Source organism: Talpa europaea, assembly GCF_964194135.1.
Source record: "Talpa europaea genome assembly, chromosome: 10".
Classification (NCBI taxonomy): Eukaryota; Metazoa; Chordata; class Mammalia; order Eulipotyphla; family Talpidae; genus Talpa; species Talpa europaea.
Window position 1 is genome coordinate 5,569,387 of NC_140077.1, and position 14,548 is coordinate 5,583,934.

At 57.8% G+C, this 14,548-nt stretch overlaps 1 protein-coding gene across 1 annotated transcript in view; it reads right to left on the reverse strand.

Annotated features, from left to right (window-relative positions):
- BTBD16 (BTB domain containing 16) overlaps positions 1 to 11,755 on the reverse strand; it is a gene marked incomplete at both ends in the record, with an annotated part of 32,953 nt that extends 21,198 nt beyond the window's left edge. Inside the window, 7 exons of the mRNA XM_084244539.1 lie at positions 354 to 423; positions 5,378 to 5,492; positions 6,473 to 6,557; positions 7,702 to 7,859; positions 8,371 to 8,444; positions 10,691 to 10,842; positions 11,744 to 11,755. Coding sequence (XP_084100665.1) covers positions 354 to 423; positions 5,378 to 5,492; positions 6,473 to 6,557; positions 7,702 to 7,859; positions 8,371 to 8,444; positions 10,691 to 10,842; positions 11,744 to 11,755 — 666 coding nt within the window. The remainder of the gene's footprint in view (positions 1 to 353; positions 424 to 5,377; positions 5,493 to 6,472; positions 6,558 to 7,701; positions 7,860 to 8,370; positions 8,445 to 10,690; positions 10,843 to 11,743) is intronic.
- Between the last annotated feature and the right edge of the window lie 2,793 nt (positions 11,756 to 14,548).

Consider the following 14,548-nt stretch of genomic DNA (forward strand, 5'->3'; position numbering starts at 1 on the left):
CCCCGGTTTGCCTCCTTTGCTAAGGGTCACTTGGTCGCCCTTTACACCAACATAGACACACCTACGGCCCCGTGGACATTTCACCTACCCCACCTCAGCAGGAACGCCCCACAGGGTGTCTGAGGCTTTGATGAGAAAGGTGGTGCCTTCAGTTTCTTTCCTAAGATTAAGCCTTCTCGACTTTTTTGGGATTAAAATTGTCCTTTAAAAAAAATTATTTTCAGAAATTGTCTGCTTGGCAAAATAAAATATTGGTGCCTGTAAGTTGGTGCGACGGGATAGGTTTTAGGGAACCTGCCTGGAGGGGATCGAGTCTGGGAACTTCTGCACATGCCCCACCCAGCTGTTCTCACCTTGTGGCCAGCCAGGTAGAAGTCCTTGATGGTGCTTGGCGAGAGCCTGGTCATCATCAAGGTCACACACCTGCAGGGGAGAGAGAGCGCCGCTGTTGCTGGGCCTCAGCCTGGGTGCAGAGACGCAGGGACCACACTGGGCTTCTACTCAACTCCCGGAAGGGATTGTCCACGCAGGAGGAGCCTGGACAGCGGCCAGAGGACAAGACCAGTGAGGACCGTTACAAAGAGCTTTGGCTGAGGGCGGTGAGGCCTGAGATGGAATCTGTCAGAAGGAGAAGAAGCTCAGAGTTTGAGCTCCTGAAGGGGCTTGTTGTGGTTTCCTTTTCACCAGGTGGGCACCTGAGGTCCCCAGGCAGTGCAGGTATTTTCCTTTTGTGCAGACCCCCAGTGCTGCAGGCAGGACCTCCTTTCTGTTCCTCTTCCTGCACAGGGTTCAGGGGGCAACTTCCTGATAAAAATCCACGTCCTCCCTCAGTAGGCCTCATTTACTTGGTTCACTGACTCATATAGGATCCACTTGCTCAAGCCACAGCATGAACCAGGCGCCCTGTGAAACCCTTGGGGTGCAAAGAACAAAGCTGATGGGCCAGCGGGCAGCACACCTTGAGTACACGTTCGAATGGATAATCGCGCTATTACACTTGATTAGAAGGTTAAAAGAACAAGCTGCCACAGGAAGCAGAGAAATGGAAATCTACCCCGGGGGTAGGAGGATGAGAAAAGGGACATTAAAACCTGAAGGAGGAGGACAAAGAATTAGCCAGACCACGAGCTGGGAAACCAGCACTTGGAGACAAGGAAAGAGCATATGCAAAGGCCCTGAGGCAGGAGCAGGCACTGAACTTTGAAGAACATTACGGATGGCACAGCTGCAGGGCAGTGAGCTCGTGGGGTCAAGACGACTCAGGAGGTGAGGGGGGAAGGACAGGGCATGTGGCGATTGGATATGCCAGGTGGATGGTGGGGTCATGGAAGTTTCCATGATGCTATTGCACGGCTGATACTAGTCTCTCTTACACAGAATTTTCTCTCTCTCTCTCTCTCCCTTTCCCAGCGCCATCCCTCCATCACCCCCCCTAGTTAGCCTCAGAGCCCTTGTGGTGTTTATTAATCCACTCGCTTTTATAAATAACATTTTTATGAAATCATCTGCTATGTAAATGTCCAGTGTTTTTCTGACTTCACACAATTTCCATAAGGCCTGATTGTTTCATCAAACAGGTCACCAGAGGACAGCTACTGAACTCTCCACAGAGCGGTTGTGAACTCACTATCACCCAGTGGTCAGCCTAAGACACACACAGATTGTGCACAGAGGTGTCAAGGATAACCAGAAGCTCTTGTGCATATGCTACCGGGTACTCTTCAGCGAAGTCAGATCTTCCACTAAGCTGAGGGGCCCACTCCTACCCCCCAACCACACCCCTGGAGAATTGTTTACACTGGGGAGCATTTTGGTGTGAAAACCGCCAATATCGAGAAAGAACATTATTAAAATTTATCTTTGATTCACTTTATGGATATTGGTGAGGACACTGGTCGTTACGTGCTCAGTTTTATCTGATGAAGACAGCCTGACTAAGAGTAGCTGTGCTTCTCCCCAGCATTTATTTCGTTTTGTCTGATGTCACTGATCAAGTTTCCCTTTTTGTATTAGCCACTAGGAAGCTCAAATCTCCACCTATAACAGGAGTGTAGGTTATGCAATTTATTACGTAATTTCAACCTCTCCAGCTTTGTCTCCTTTTTCATTTCTTTTTTAAAACAATTTTTGTACCCGGGCCTCCCCGGTGGCGCAGCGGTTGAGCGCTGGGTTGCGAAGCTGCCCGCAGCCTCTGCAGCGCCGGTTCGATCCCCGGCTGTTCCCCGGCCACTGGAGGAGGGTCCCCCATGGCGCGCAGACCTCTCCTGCCGCCCGCTGCTCCCCTCAGCAGTGTGCTTCGGTCCTTCTGCCTGCTCTGCTCCCCGCTCTGGCTCTGGTGAATTCTCTCACCCTCTTGCGCTTCTGACTGTACCCAGTGCATGTATAAATAAATAAATAAATAAATAAATAAATAAATAAATCTTTAACAAACAAAAAAGAACAATTTTTGTGCCCTATTATTTTACGTATTCTTGGAAGCCCTCTTGACTAGAACAGGCCATGAAATAATGAAGGACTATACAACCTGGTCATGCTCCAGGAGCTTTTCCCCTCGGGCGCCTGGGCTCTGGGGCCATGAGGGCACTTATTCTATCACAAGGAAATGTCTGCATTTTGGGAGTTGCTGCAGACCCCAGACTCAGCTGTCCTCTCTCAGGCACGTCGGCTGGTGAGACTTCTGTCAGTTCCAGATCGTCACTGTCTCTCAGACCTGCCTCCTCTCCTCCACCCCCTTCCCACATGCCCTGCCTAGGTCAGACCCACCTCATCGCTACCCCGGGCTTCCAAAACAGCTTCTCCTTGTCCTGGCCTCCACCTGCCTCCTGCACCCTCCACATCGCTCACGCTGCGGTCTTCAGGGGCTCGCTGCCTCCCAGGTCGTGTCCTCGTCGACAGACCCCATGGAGCCCGCTCACGTGGCCTTCAAGTCTGCCCCACCCAGGCTGACCCTGGCCTCCCCCTCACCTCTCCATCTCCCCACACCCCTTCCCGCTGCAGCCCCACTGGGCCTTCGTGGCCGAGCCCTCCCAGTGTCGATGCGACGCTCCTCTGCCCAGGTCCCCTCTCGCTCACCCTCCGAGGACTGGAATTGTCCCGGCTCAGTTCAACTTCCACCTCCCTGCGGACATCTCTCTGTGGACGTCTCACGCCGCTGGGGCTTCTTCTGCTCCTCCCTCCCAGCCCCTCCATGAAACCACAGGCCGCAGGGAGGCAACCCTCCCAGGATAAACCACCCCAGTGCCTGCTCTGTGTTGCTTCTGGAAATCCCTGCCATGAACAGAAAAAGCCCTTCTCCCCCTGGAGCGGCTGGTCTGCCTGGGGGCCGAGCCCATCCGCCAGCCAAGGTGTGGGGGTGTCGGGGCTTCTCCAGGTGCTGGCTTTGTGGGTAGAGGACGCACATGTGGGTAGAATTAGCTGGTGTGGAGTTCGGTGGGCTGCAGAAGTTAGTGCCCTGGAGGCTGCCACCTTCCCGGGAGCCTCCCTTTCCTCACTGTCAGACCCACTGAGTCAGGCAGGACTGCCAAGAGCTGGCTCCCCAGACTGCAGGGCCCAGAGCAAGAACTAACCCAGGCTCACCCAGCTGTGCCCACAGCCCAGACATTGAGGGGTGAGTCCAAGCAATAGCGCAGGGTGTTGCCACCCGCACACACGTCACCCCCTAAAGATGGGTGCCTCGGGCAAGTGATTCAGACCAAAGCAGCCCTCGGGTGGCTCTGCCCTGGCTGGCAGCGCGGCGGAGATGACCTTTGTGGGCTCGTCCAGCAGCGAGAGTGCCAGAGCACACACGCACGCTGCAGCCCAGGCCGCCACGCCCCGCAGCTGCACCGTCAGCCTCTCCAAGGCAGGGGAGCCCCTGCCCAGCGTGTGCCTGGCCTGCTGCACCCCCACTAGCATAGCAGCCCCACCCGAACTCTGCAGGACCCAGGCGGCCACTCCCAGCAGCCTGAGGTCGGCTCAGTGGGGCCGTGTCAACTTTGACTCACCGTCTCCCACGTCCTTCCTGGACCGGCCTCCAAAACAAGGCCTGGGGAGGAGGAAGGAAAACAAACGGCCTGCGTTCCTGCTCAGGCCTCAGCAAGCCACACTAAGGTCTGACCGTAAGATGGGGCCTGCAAGGTCAAGGCTGCGTCACCCCCTCACCCGAGCAAAGTGAATGGGACAGCCCGAGGGGTCAGGTTCTGGGGCCCCAACTCTCCTTTGCTGGACTTGGAAGCTGTGTGGTGTGGGCAGGTCACTCACCCTCGGGCCTCTGTGTCCTCACCTGGCAAATGAGCCTGGTGGCCTCCCTCCCATGGAGCAGGCCAGGGGGTGTCCCCAGCCAGGGCTGAGTTCAGGATCTGGCCGTAGCAAGAAGGCCCAGCTAACAGCCCTCTGTGCCGGCACCCCAAATTCCCAAAGGTCCTTTGAAGCAGGCAGGGCAGAAGTGACGTGTGCCTGGCACAGTTGAGGCCCTGAGGCCTGTGGACCCGAAGGAGCAGATGACGTTGGGGCTGAGCATGGGCCCCGTGGCTCATGCGTGCGGGGCTCGGGCTGCAGAACCAGGCTAAGGAAAGCTGGGAGCCACCAAGCCTCAGGCTGCCAGGCTGCGCCACCGGCTGCTCGGACACAGGGGGGAGCGCAGGCGGCTCCTCACCTCTGCAGCATCCCTAAGCAACCCCCCCCCCCCCCCCCCCCCCCCGCCACCAACGAAGCCCGCTGGGTTAGGAAGTGCTCACGCTCCACCCTCTGTAAATGCCTCCTGGTCCTCCCCCTGACAGCTCCCCTCATGGCACGCCCAAGGGGGGCTGGTGGGGTTCACTGAGAAAGACTGGGAGTTCCAAAATGGCTGGGCCCCGAAATGGGCAGTGGGGCGGCTGGAATGCTCAGTTTGAGCTTTGCATTTTGCTCTCTTCCAAAAGATCTACAGTGACCGTGTGTAAATGGGATACTGAGGTTTTTATCTGATGGGGGGGGGTTATCTGATACAAGGGGTTTTTTTTATCTAAGGGGGGCCCTGAGGGAGGGAGCCAGCTCTCTTCACACAGCCCGCGGAAAGGCTTGGGCATCAAGGGAGATTTTGAGAGAAACAAGCACAGATGAGATGGACAAGCTGGCGTGGCCCGAGTGTTGCTGGAAATCACTCGAAACCTGCAAAATACCTCTCAGGTGTGGGTCCCCCACTGCTTTCTGGCCCTGGAGGAGAGCATGGCGGGTGGGGATGAGTTGCTCCCAGGATGTGGTTCCCTTGGGAGCTCACGTGCTCGTGACCGCGTCTCTGTTCCTTTGCAGGCTCAGAGCCCAGCTCTGCAGATCCCGGGTCCTCACCCAGAGACCGGGACTGTTCGTGGCCGTGGCTGGGAGGGCCCTGGCTGGCCCGGCCGCCCACATGCCTCCTTACCTTTGGAACAGGCTGCTGAGGCAGAGGATGTATGCAGAAGCCAGCACACCCAGCACCTCGTTCATGTCAATCTCTGCCTCGCTCACGTAGAGGTTCCTCAGGGCTATGGCAAAGGCTGGGGGCGGGGGCCGCATCCGAGAGAGAGCGGTCAGTTAGGGTGCTGCACCCGAGGCCTTTACCCGTGGGCACCTCCCTGCGGGGTGCTCTATGTGCAGGAGCTGGGTGGGCAGATGCCCTCAGAGAAAAGGCACAGGCAGGGCAGCGCTCCCAGCCTCCCCACCCCTGCCCCAAGAGCTGGGGATGGCGCGAAAGGGAACCTGCTGCAAGAACGCACTGTAGCCTCTCCTCGGTGCCTGGGCCTCCTGTTCTCTCCTAACCAGGGCCCATGATCTGTGCAGGGAGGAGGTGCCCTGTGCACCCAAAGGTGTCTCTGCAGCTGCTGACCTAAAGGTTGCAGCAGTTTCCTTGGCGTCTGGGGTCTTCACAAAGTTAAGGACTCCCGGGGAGATCCAGGAGCCTTGGATAGTTCTGGCTGGAGATCCAGCAGCTTGGGGGCAGAGGGATTGGGCTTGTTCCCAAGTTCTGCTGGGGCCCCAAAAGCCTGTAATGGGCCTGAGGTGCTCTGAGGTCACGGGGCCGGGGTGGGGGTGAATGGGGGACTCCCCGACCTAGTATGTCTCAGGTGCGAGACGTCACATGACGGCAGGCAGCTTGTGCCAATGCAGACGTCTGTTTCTAGGGGGCCGGGGTGTGATGGGGACAGGGTGAGCCCAAGGGACCCTCCAGCAAGTGGCCTTGGAGGGCAGGGCTGGGTCAAGGTTTCGGGAGGGTGGGCCCTGGGCGGTGTGAGCGGGTCCATCTGAGAAGCCCCCTCTTCCTCCGTATCGCTCCCGCCGTTTGCACAGGGCAAGCACTGTCACCAGCACAGCCCCTGCTGCCTCGACCCTGCTGCCCGCCCCTGCTGCCCGCCTCCCTCCTCCCTCCGCGCCGCCCCTTCACCTCCAACAAGCGGGCACTGATCACGCGACTTTCGCTTTTACACCCGGGAGGCCTGTGTGCTCCGGGCAGGCGTGGCCGGGAGGGCAGGGTCCTTACCGGCTTCGGTGACCATCGGGTCGTTGATCTTCAAGGAAATGGTCACCTTCCTTATGGGGGGTTTTTGTTTGCTCTTCTCAGGCAACTGGACTAGTAAAGCAAAGGGGCAGGGACGCGTGGATGTGGCCACCACTCAGCGCAAGATGCCAGGAGGCCCCAACACTACCTTGAGCTTGGCCCCCTCCCCCCCTTTCTCTGTCCCCTCCTCCCCGACCCTCCCATCAGTCTGTGAGCAGGTTGAGGGTGGGGGTTGGGATTCAGTCATCTCTGCACCCCGAGCATCCAACTCGGACCAGGGTGAGAGCAGCACAGAGACCGCCTGCTGAAGGATGAATGGGGGGCAGAGGCATTGACCCAGCAGCCCCCAAATCTCCAAATGGGACCCCCACCTGAAGGCTCCCCAGGAAGGCCAAGCCAGTGCACTGCCAGTCCCTCCCTCGGAATCGCTCCCAGATGTGAGCTGGCGCACAGGCTGCTCCCAGGCGTCCCCCTGGGCAAAAAGCCAATGCCCCTCCAGGGCCCCCAAGGCCACCCCATGACTCTCTGACTCATGGGGCCCCAAGCCTGCCTTCTGGTAGCTTATTCCCCAGGAGACTCTTGGCTCCCTCCCTCACCCATGTGAGTTATCTGGCCTATCTGTGGGGTGACACCCCCCGCCCCCACCACCACTGGTTTTCTTCTTCCCCCGAGACCACCGGCTCCCACACCACTGCTGTGGGGCATTCACACTGAAGGCCGCAGGCGATACAACAGCCCGGCGCCTGGGGCCTGGGCGGGCAGGTTGGTGCACACGCCACAAATATCAGCTGTCCATGGAGTGAATGGACCCCCCTCCCATAAGTTCAAGGTTCTGGGGACTGCAAAGTGACATGAGGCAGGCGCCACAAAGAAGATCACACCAGCAACCACAGAGACTGCCGGGGGTGGGGGGAGGTGGGAGAGAACAAAGATCCCTTCTCAGGCAAACTGGGTGGTCGGGCCTCCCCTCTTGGCACTCTTGGCACCAGCCTCTGCTCTGGCTCTCATTCAGCACATCGCTCTTGAGCACCTACTAAGTGCCAGGCCCGTTCCTGGCTCTGGATCATTGTCCTCCCCTGGATTTCCACACAGCCTCCTACCCACAGGCTCCGTCCTGCCATTCACCCACCGGGACCTGACCCCACACAGATTACGGGATGTCAAGCTGGGGCCTTTCAAACTGGAGGGGCTGGGGTTCCCTAGAAGGGTGCCCGTGGGGAAATACCTCTCAGGAGCTTCTCCAGGTCTGTGATGGGGTTGGTGGTGTTCCGGACCAGCGCTGCCAGGTAGAGCTTGGCCAGGGTCTCAGACTGAAAGATCTGGGGCTGGTGGAGTTCCCACCGCAAGCCCAGACACTCGAGAATCACATCTGAGGAGAGACAAGGATGCTGAACAAACACTCCAGCAACAGCCTAGATGCTTCCACCCCTCCCCCACAGAGCTGGCAGGCGGCTCGCTAGGCCCATCAGGACCGAAAGGGAGAAGGTGACAGCCTTCCACGGCCATGAGAGCCAGTGGCCAGCGTCTGCAGGTGTGGGGGACACGGGTGCCCCTCACCTTAGGGAGTAGGAAAATCTTCATGGAGCAGGGATGCTCCTGGGGCCTGACCTGTCTCCCTTCCCAGAGCTTCTCCACCTGATACTTGGATCCACATAATCCCGAGTTAGTGGCCTGCGTGTCTATTGTGGATGGTCAGCTGCACCTTGGCTTCCCCCTGCCAGTAGCGCCTGCTGCCCCCAGTTGCGATGACAAGAGACATCTCTGGATATTCCCAGACATCTCCTGGAGAGTGTCGTTCCCTGCCCTGGCCTGCTGCTGGGTTCCTCTGGAGGCTATAAGCCACCCCGAGAGCTGCCCACATTCTGGCGACAAGATCTCACCTGGCTCCCTGCTTTGGATGGGCTTTTTCTTCAAACTCTCAGGAAAAACTTTCTGAATTTGTGAAAAGGATAACCTCAAGGAAAAATAGACACAAAATCCTGCCATTAGCACCAACACTTTTCTGTAACCGCTACATGAACCCATCCGGGGCAACCCGGAAGTTTCCGCGTCAGCCTCGTCCCATCGCGCCCTTTGGGGACGTTCCCTGGGGCCCCGCTGGCCGCTGGCCTGACGCCCACCAGGCCATTCATTCCTGCTTCAGTGTGGGGGTCAGCCTCGTGGAAAGAAAGGGGGAGCCTGCATGACACCTTGTTGGGTGGGGGTTTGAAATAGCGTCTGGTCTGTGGCAGGTGCTCAGACAGCGTCTGCTGGGGAAATGGAGAGAAGATTCTGCACATTTCCAGGGGAGGTTAACCCACCCAGACCTCTCCTGAGGGGCCACACACGCTCAGTCTCAATGTCCCCAGAAACTGAGCTTGGAATCTCCCCCGAGCCCCACCAGGGCCCCTTTCAGGAAAGGGCACGGGGGCCGCAGTCGCCCACCAGCATCCCGAGCCTCCTCACACCTGGGCACCAGCCTGGCTCTGGTGAAACAGCCCTTGAATTCCCCGCTCTCTTTGCCCTCACGGCTATGACCTTTGCCAAAGCTATTGTTGACTCCTCAGCATCTCAGCGGCCTCTTTCTGCCACGCGCCAGGCCGCAGCCCCATCTGCCCGGAGCCCTGACACCTTTCTCCTCCTCTAAGACGCACAGTTCCTTCTCTCAAAGTACTGTCCGCCTCATCTTTCCGCCAACGAGGCCCAGCTCATCCTGCCAGATGAACTTCCTCTTTGCTTTCTCTGGGGGGCTGGGTGAGTGGCCTCCCTGCCGCCCGCCCCCCACCAGCGCACGGCTGCTCCGGCTCCCTCCCTGGCGTCTGGGGTTGCCAGCCTGTGCACCCTCTTGCTGGTCTCTGCTCCGCAAGGCGGACTTGGGGTTGATTAACTGCTGCCTGCTAGCACAGGCGCCCCAGCTCAAGATAAGCCGACGCAGATAAGACACTTTTCCATAAACACGATGTTCATCCCGCTAAACAAGGAAATGAAAGTGTGAGTCACACAGTCAGGGTTTGAAGGCAGTCACCCCAAGAAAGTGCATTGGCCGGCCAGTGACCACAGCCAGTCAATGTCACCTTTGCTCAGCTGTTTCCCAAGGAGCTGGAGCCCCAAGGGCCAGGGTGCCTGGGGCAGGACCTGGGCAGGGAGCCTGCGTCCAGAACCGCACTGCCACGTGCTGCCCATCGGAGAGACCATGAGTGACTCAGGCCCGGGAGGGCGGGGAGCCTAGGTTGTTTACCCACTGGGGCAGAGGACCTGACCCAAGCCAGCCTCAGCCCCTTGGGGGTTTGGGCCACACGTCTAGGAAGAGTTGGCCAAGGTCAGGAGTTCAGACGGTGATCTCCAGACGGAACAAGAGTGGGGCGATGCCCATGAGCTCAACCACCCTTGCAAACATCACCGTCATCATCCTCTGAGCCAGGGGTGCCGGGCAGCAGAAGGGCCGCATCGCCCTCTGGTGTCAGGGCTGCCGGCCAGGGGCGCAGGGCCCAGGGAGCCCTGGGAAGGCAAATGGCAGGGGGCGCCTGTGAGTTGTCCTGGGATGACAACTGCAGGCTGTTGGGAATGTGCTGTTGGGCAGGGGTAGGGGGCTCGCTCCCCCAATCCTGACCCAATATGGAGGAAGGAGAGGGGAAGGGGGGAGCTCCCTAAGTTGCTCACGGACAGGTGGATCCCGCTCGATACCTCAACCTGTGAAACTCCAGTTTGATGTTCTGGGCAGAGTCACGCAGACCTGGGCCAGGATCCCAGCCCCCACTTTGCTGCCACAGGACCTTGGGCCAGTTTCTTGGACTTGGGGCTTTCCTTTGTACATGGAAATTAAGGTACCTGCTTTGGAGGTGCTGGGGGAGGGAGAGAGCCAGGATGCCTGGTGCTGGGTCGGAACATCTGTTCTCAGGAGCTCTTACCCACTCCTCAGTCTCTAGACTTAGCTCTCCCAGAACTGCTCTCTGGTCAAGAAATGGAGAGGGTCCCCTCTTTCCATCCTTGCCTCTTCCCACAAGCTCCTCCTGCCCCCAGAGGGGACTTGATATTTCATCCAGCACAGAAGAAAAACTGGAGGGCAGGAGGCTCTGGGTCCCTTTGCCTAGAGACCTAGCCCTCCACAGGGCCCCTGTGCCCCCTCTCCGCGGCATGCGCCCCAAGGCAGCACTTCTACCCCACTCCAGGGGCCCCAGCCTGGGGTGCTTCCTGGTGGGTCCCCGGACTCGACCTCCCTACCTCTCTGGGTTCTTCAGAGCTTCCTCAAAGTTTATGCACAAAGCTTTGCACATCTGGGAAAGCGCCAGCAGGTCCCCCGAGAAAGGCTCTTTGGGAAAACGCCACCGGTTGGTGGAGCCAACTATCCGGCGCTCCAGCCGAGCTTGGTGCTGCTGGGAGGTGAAGGAAGAGGGGAAGCTTTTCTGCAACCTCTCACGTGCGTGACAGGTTTTCTAAATTGTACAGTAGAAAGACAATCAAGACAAATTTTCAAACGCTGGTTGTTCTTCAATCCTGGCCACAGTTCCTCACGAGCCACCCTCCCAGGCCAGCGTGCCTTCGGCGCACAGGACTTCAAGCTCAGAGCAGCTGGGAAGTTAGGAGCCAGAAGGGAGATGGCAGAGGCAGAAGTTGGGGAGAAGCAGCGTCTCTTGGCAAGTAGCTCTGTAGACACCCCCAGCAGACCAAACTGTGGAGATCTGGGACAGGGACTGTTTTGTTTTTTTTTTTTTAAATGATAAAATATACAAAACACAAAATTCCTCAATCTATCCATTTTATAATGTACACTGTAGTGGCATTTAGTATATTGACAATGTGGCACTACCACCCCTCTAGTTCAGGTTGTTTTCATTACCCCAAAGGGAAACCTGTACTCAGTAAGCCATCACCCCCAATCTCTCTCTCCTGGCACTTGGCACCCACTAATCTGCTTTCTAAGAATTGGCCTCTGCTGGATACTGGCTATCAGTGAAAGTAAATAATACGTAGCCTTTAATATCCGGCTTCCTTTACTTGGCAAATGACATCAAGTTTCAACCATGTTGCAGCAGGTGTCAGAATTTCATTCCTTTTAATGGCTGAATAATATTCCTCCAGGGGACTAGACCTTCATCAGTTGATGGACGCTTGGGCTGTTTCCACCTTTGGTCATGGTGAACACCACCATCAAGGGACACCATAGTGTCAAGACTCACTACGAGTTTCTGTTTGAACCCTGGTTTCAGTTCTTGTGGGTATATACCCGGGAGTGGAAAACATATCACCTGCCGACTTGTGAAGCTATTCGCTTACCTGAGGCAGCATGTTTGTGAACGAGGGTGAAGGCGACACAGCAGGGTGAGAAGAAGCTCCTGGAAGACAAAAGGCAGAAAGTTTGAACTGTCCAAAAGTTCCCCTGGGTCTCTTCAAATTGTTCGGAGAGTGGCCTAGAGAATCTATGTTTTGCCACAAAAGTAAGAACGAAGGAGCCTGGCGTGTGGATTATCTCCTTTTTCTCTTATGCTTTATTTTTTTTTTTAAGATTTATTTATTTATGCATACAAGAGCTGGGGTACGGGTCTGAGGTGGGGGGGTGAGAGGATTCACCAGAGACAGAGTGGGGAACAGAACAGGCAGATTGACTGAAATACACTGCTGAGGGGAGCAGCGGGCGAGTCAGGAGAGGTCTGCTGTGCCACGTGGATAGCTCCCTGGTGGGCCGGGGATCAAGCTCGTGCTGCAGAGGCTGCGGATTGCTTCATAGTGCAGTGCTTAACCCCTTGCGCCACCAGGGAGGCCTTCTCTTATTTTTTAACAGCACATGAGTAGCAAGAGGATTCTCGCTTATCGTGCTGAGGATGTGGTCCACATAAAGCAGAACGGGAGATAACCAGCATCCTTAACCCTGGACCCAGGTGATTCCGGTGGGCTCAAAGTGGGCTGATCAGATCGTCTGCCGCTTGCGTGGCCGATCCCCATGGGAGCCCCCACGGCCCCCTGATGGAGCCACGTCCAGCCCGATTGTCACCAGGACACCCTCTGTACCTGAGGGGATGACCGGTACCAGCCACACTCACTGTCCTGTAACCCCGGCCCCGCAGTGCCTTCACAGGGGCCGCGCTCTCATCGCCTCGCCTCTGGGTTACAGGCGCGTCTCTGGGTTACAGGCGCGTCTCTGGGTGGCAGGTGCGTTGCTGGATGGCAGGTGTGCTGGGGGCTGTTGGTTTTCTGAGACCGAGCCCTGAGGGCAAGCATGACATTGGGCTCCTCTCTTCTATCTTGGGCTTTTCTCCGGCTTCCTTGGTTGTTGCGGGCGCCATGGCAACGTCGGGGATGGTTCTGAGCACTTCCTGTGCCAGGCCCTGCTGCAGGAGGCCCTCCCGAGTGGCTGCGGGGGGACCACTGGGGGCCACCTATTTCCTCTTTGACTCCCCTGCCGGCCGTGGTGACATTCTTATATCCCCATGGCCCTGGGGGTGGGCAACCCCGGAAGAGTCTGGGGAAGAGCCTCCATGAGAATGTAGCCCAGATCCTCAGGCCCCACCTGAGAGAGGAGATGGGCCCAGCAGGTCCTCCTCCCTCTCCGCTTCGGCCTCTGGTCCGCTCCGTTTCCAGCCCTCATATCCAGAAAGGTTTCGACAAAAATATTTAAATTAAAATGGAAGGGGCTTACATTCGTCAGAATTATGCCTTTTGATTTGTTTTGTAGATCAATGATATTTAATTTGCTTTGTTGGGGAACTAAGAGCCGCTGAAAGGCCGGGCCTGGGCCAGTCCAAGCGCCTCATCCACCGGCCGGGTGTGATCTGGCCGCCTCCTCAGGGTCTGGATCTGTGATGTCTGGGCCCCCAAGTAGGAAGTGGGGGGGTGGGGGCTGCACAGATCACACCTGGGAAACAGCCCATTGAACTCCTGGTTTCCCACTAGGGGCTCCCAGAAATCCAGTCCAGGGAGAAGCCAGGAGTCCGGGGGCCGGAGCCTGAGAACAGGCTTCCTGCCGGCCTTCCTGAGCAGCCTCGCAGGAGCCGCGCCGGTGGTGAGGCAGAACAGGAAAGCAGCTGCACAGCCACTTGTAATCGTGTTCTAGAAACTGTAAGAAACTACAAATGGGGCCCCTCTGAAGGTACCTCCTCCTGCTCCTGCCTCTCCTGGGACTAGGTGGTCCTCACGGCAGCTTGCCCAGCCCTGCGCCCCCACAGCGCAGAGCCACCAACCTCCGAAGTGCCCAAGCATCTCAACTCAGAGAGCTGGAGTCTCTGCCTTTGCACATGGAGGGCACTGCCCGTGTGCATGCACACACATGTCCACACGTGTGTGTCTGCTGTGGGGCCACTCAGCAGTGCCTGAACAAATGGATCAATTAGCGCTCTGTTGCTCCCTCCCTGACATCCCAACACTCCCCTGCTCCCCGCCCCTGGAATGTGGAGCCCCACGCACGGTTTCAGTTGAAGAGTTGGAAATACATTGTCCCAAACCATCTGAACATCCGGCTCCATGATGGGCCTGGGGGCAGGGATGCCCTCAGCTGCTGCCGGGGCTCCCTCTAGTGGCCGCTCTGGAAAGGCAGCCCAGGGGGCCACATTCTCCGCTTTTCCTAAGTAGGACCTGACCTTGGCCCTGTCTGCTGCCCGCTGCAAGGTCTGAGCTCAGGGATCCAGGGCTTTCAGCTCACCCCCGAAGCCCTCTGTGGGCACATCTCTGATAGAGCTGTGGCTAGAGTTCTTGGTGGCTGAGCTATCAGCCGACGTCAAAGACAAGTGCAAATAAGCAGTAATGACCCCACTGGGCTCCCTGAAGGTCTTTCTTGGCGCCGGCGTGCTGGGGTGCGGTAGGCACCAGCGCAGCCATGTGAGCCCAGAGAAGGCCTGAGTCCGGCCAGCACAGGCCTTCGTTGGCTCCGACTCCAGGCCTCACGAGCACAGCCCTCGGCCAGAACCACGGTGCACCAACAGCTCCCACCCAGCTACAGGGGGATCCTTGTAGGGCGCCCATCTTCTTGAACACTCCAGGGATGAGGCACTCATGGTATTCTCAGAGAATCCACCCCAGACCCCTCCATCCATCCACCTTATGGGGGTACCGGGGGGCTGTAGAGCACCCAACTACCGACCCCAGCTC